General features: G+C 47.6%; 1 protein-coding gene across 6 annotated transcripts in view; it reads right to left on the bottom strand.

The window, feature by feature from the left end:
- Erg (ETS transcription factor ERG) overlaps nucleotides 1-4,244 on the bottom strand; it is a 213,808-nt gene that overhangs the window by 17,639 nt on the left and 191,925 nt on the right. For all 6 annotated transcript variants that reach the window (XM_010636545.3, XM_033768084.1, XM_010636547.3 and 3 more), the window contains one exon: nucleotides 671-874. In XM_010636545.3, the coding sequence (XP_010634847.1) occupies nucleotides 671-874 (204 nt within the window). The remainder of the gene's footprint in view (nucleotides 1-670; nucleotides 875-4,244) is intronic.

The raw sequence follows: 4,244 nt of genomic DNA, 5'->3' as shown, positions 1-4,244 counted from the left end.
CCCCCCCCCCCCCCCCCCCCCGCCACTTCCCTGACCTCCTGGAGTGCTGGAAACACCAGCTCAGCTGCCGGTTATGGTTATTGTGTTAAACATCAGCAGGGCGTCTCTTCCAGGGGAGAAATGGTTGGGATACCAGGCAAAGCAATCCAGGGGTTCCCCGTTCCCCACCTTTCCTTCTCCTCTCCCCTTCCCTCCATGCAGCAGGCGCTCTGGATTCAGGCCTCTACCCCCACCGCGCCAGTCCCTCTGTGTCAGGTTAAGCCAACCCCCAAGGTGCCAAGTGGAAACACCGCCTCATTTTGTGGCCAGGCTGGACAAGAAGGGGCCTTGGCTTAGCTTTGGGGAAGAAACCCCATCATTCCTGGGATGCGGGTGCCTTTCCATACTGCTCCTCTTATGGGGTGGGACATCACGAGACTGGTGAATGTGCAGCCTTTGTCTGTGACCTTCCCTCTCCCGGTGGCAGAAAGCTGAGCTCAGGCCACCGAGGGCTGGGGTGACCCTTCGGCATCACAGAAGAGCACTGACTCGTGACGTACTCCCATGGCGTCCCCTCCTGTCCTGCACAGGACACCGGGTGAGGGCAGGAAGAGGCCATCTGAGGATCCGGTCCTGAGGGACCCCGGGGACAAGCGTGACTCCCAGGGAAGGGAGGGAGGGTGGCGCTTACTCTCTCTGAGGTAGTGGAGGTGAGAGAGGAGAATGTCGGCGTTGTAGCTCGGGGTGAGCCTCTGGAAGTCGTCCTTGGTCATCTTGCACAGTTCCTTCCCGTCGATGTTCTGGAACAGTAAGACGTCCACGTCCAAGAGGCTGTACTCTTTCACCGCCCACTCCAGCCACTGCCGGACGTGGTCCGTGCTCCACAGTGTAGGGTCTGAAAGGCAGAGAAAGTATTTCATCAACTCTGGAAGATCAGGTCCCTGGGGATGGTACCCCATCCCCAGCCCAGCCCCCAGAAGTGCCAGCTGCACAAGCGGCCAAAGGACATCCTGGGCAGAAAAGTCACATCCACCCGGGGATGTCCCTGGGGAGGACTGCTCTGGAAGATGAGGTTATTCATATCAGCGGCTTCTTTTGTGGCTCACATACGTTTTCCTGTAGGGATCAGGCTTTTAAAATTCTTAAATGTTTTCATTTAAAAAAATGCACGAGAGTATAAGAAAACGTTCTTTCCTTTAAAAATTACTGGTATATGTATATGAAAAGAAAAGTTCAGTGGATGCAGGAGCGCACACCTGCAATCCTGGCACTCTGGGAGGCTGAGGCAGGAAGACAGCAAGTTCAAGCCCAGCCTGGGCAATATGGCAATTTTGTGAGACCGTCTCCAAACAAACAAACAAAATAGATGAAGAAGGCTGGGGATATAGCTCAGTGCAAAAGCCCTGGGCTGAGTCTCCAATATTACAGGAAAAACATTTGAAATTGAGCAGAGCCCAGCCCACCCCCCTTCCACTCTGCTCCTGGACACCCCCGAAGTCACCCCTGTCCTGAAGCAGATGCGTGTGTCATTCCTGGGCATCTTTAAATACTCTTACCACAGCAACTTCAGATGCTGTCTGTGGTTCACAAGTTAAGCTTTGCCATGCCTCGGGCACTCGGCACTCTATTCTCCAGGCGAAGCCAAGTTAATTCGGGCAGAAATAGTCAGTAAGCAGCTGTGGGCCTCCCTTGCAGGAAAGGGCGGGCTCCCAGAGGAGTACTGGCTTCCTGTCCACCTGGAGTCTGCACTGGTCCACACACGCACACCCTGGGGACCTTTGGGGAGACTGAAAAATTACGTGTGCCTTGTCCACCAGGATGATGCTGGACTGTTAAGGTGGAAAGCAGTCTGGACATCAGACGTGTGAGAAGCTCTCTCTGGTGATTTTGTGCAGCTGTTTTAGTTTAGATTTAGAAAAGCCTCATTTGCTCAGAGGTGGGGGTTTTGGAAAGTGATTCAATTATGGGAGTGTACAGCTGATTTGCTGTTGGGATGTGGGTTCTGGTTGGAAGAGGCTGATCACTGGGGTGTGACTGGAAGGGTGCATCTCCTTCTCCAGCTTCTCTCCTCTCTCTCTCTCTCTCTCCTCTCTCTCTCTCTCCTTCCTGGCCACCATGGTGTGAGCAGCTTTCCTTCACCAGGCCCTTCCACCCTGACATTTCGGCCTTGGAGGCAGCTGCCCATTGGCTAAAACCACCGCCGAAATAAATCTCTCTTCTCTAAGTTGTGTGTGACCCCTATTGTGTCCCAGTGACAAGAAAGTAACTAAGACAGCAGCCAAGGTTCAGCCCACCAGCCACACGCCCCTATGACTCAGTGTGATCCTCCATCCTGACGGTCCTGGATTTCATTAGAGATGCAGAATCAGGCACACACTGAGCCAGAGTGTGCACATCACAAGACTTCCACCTTATACAGGAAAGCGTGATCTGGGGCAGTACCTGGGCACCTGCAACTGAGGGCAACCTGAGCCCTGAGGATTGGAGTTCAAGTTCATCCAAGAGCACAGTGATTCACTCTATAGCAACAGCCCAAGCACAGGAACTGAACACTAAAGGATTTTCCGCAAAGAAAATATATACAAGAATGCAAGTGTTGTTGTTGGCAGAAAGGTGTGCACACTCACTGTGACCCAAATTCTGGGGGACATCAGGGACTATCTGGGGCACCATGGGGTCCACTCACTCATGTTCCAAGTGCTCTTCACCTTTGGGTTGGGATTTTGCTATCATGGATAAACACTCAAAATGCCAGATTGTTTTCATAGGTCGGTTTTCTGCCTTTTTTTTAATGGCATCACAGGATCCCTTCTTATACAAAAACAGATTATATCAAGGTATAGGACACCCTTAATTCAAAGTCTCTTTATCTTAGGTTTTGAGGTGGGGACAGTTCCAACACCCTGACAGACAGAAACCCCCTGCAACCCTCAATCTCCCCCAAGTCCGTCCAGGAAAGTTCTGCTGTTGGGGCTTAGCCAGAACCCTTCCTTGGTTTGCTTGGCTTTGCTTTTAACCAACATGGAATCTCAGAAGCAGCTCACTGTGGAAATGGATTTTTTCTCTGTATGGTGGTAGAACCAGAGCATCCCAAAATGATGAACAAACAAAAATCTTGCCTGCAAGTCACTGGCTCTATGATCAACAGGCAAATGGTATCTTAGGAAGACAGCTCAGAAGAGAAATCCAACCTGGCATCCCTCAGTCCACCCCTTCACTTCTGTCCTCTGCTAAACCACCATCATCCTGGCTCAGCCAATTTCCCTCAAGAGAATTATGTGCAAGATCCGGAGAACAACTTCTCAACCCATAACATCCTTACTGTGAACACGGTCATTTCTAGCTACTGAAAGAAATGCCATTCCTTCTACCACCTGCCTCGTAAGCACAAGGTCCTAAATTCGAGCTCCGGTATCAAAAAAATAAAAACAAACAAAAAAAATGCCATTCCTGATACAAGGTTAAATCATTATAACTTTTTGGATAAACAACTTACCCATACATTTCAAATGTCTTTAAAAATGTGCTTAAAAATTCCACTTCAAGAAATCTACCCTAAAGAAATAACAGGATGTGTGCAGTGATTTATTTTTAAGGATGTTCTTTGTAGGGCTGATAACAGCAAAACATTGGAAACACCCTAAGTGCCAAGCAAGAGAGAAACAGTTAAGTTTTGGTATATTTAGGAATGTTCCTGGAAGCTTTAGAAACTAAAAGTTACCTTGCTGAAATACATTTATTTATACAAAGAGCATGTGAACTGTAGATTTATTTTGCTCCCTTCAGATTCCACAATTCAGGGATTCACAAGTCCCTTGTATAAAAAAGTGTAGTTTCTGCATATAATGTATGCAGATCTTTGAATACACTTTAAATCTTATCTAGGTTCCTTATACTACCTAAATTGATGTAAATGCTATATAAATACTCGATGTGCTACATAGTTGAGGGAACAATGACAAGAAAAAGTATTCACATGTCAGCGTGGAGAGTTGTTTTCTGAATATTTTCTACACGTGCCTGGTTGAACCCACAGATGTGGATCCCATGGATAGAGAGGTGACTGTATATGTTAAATTAGTTTTATACAATTTCCCTCATGAGTATAGGAATTCAATCTTTCTTTTACATTTTAATACTATTTGTTTCAAAAAGTAATATTTATTGGGAAAAAATAAAATTACATAAAGCCTGGCCACTCCTCTCTCCTTTTGGGGGCTGATCACCACCCCGACCCTGTAAGTGATTTTTTTTTTTTTTTTTTT

Source organism: Fukomys damarensis, unplaced genomic scaffold (genome assembly GCF_012274545.1).
Source record: "Fukomys damarensis isolate Sample0158 unplaced genomic scaffold, DMR_v1.0_HiC HiC_scaffold_24, whole genome shotgun sequence".
Lineage (NCBI taxonomy): Eukaryota > Metazoa > Chordata > Mammalia > Rodentia > Bathyergidae > Fukomys > Fukomys damarensis.
Note: the sequence above shows the minus strand (reverse complement) of the source record. Positions and strands in the feature narration are given on the sequence as shown.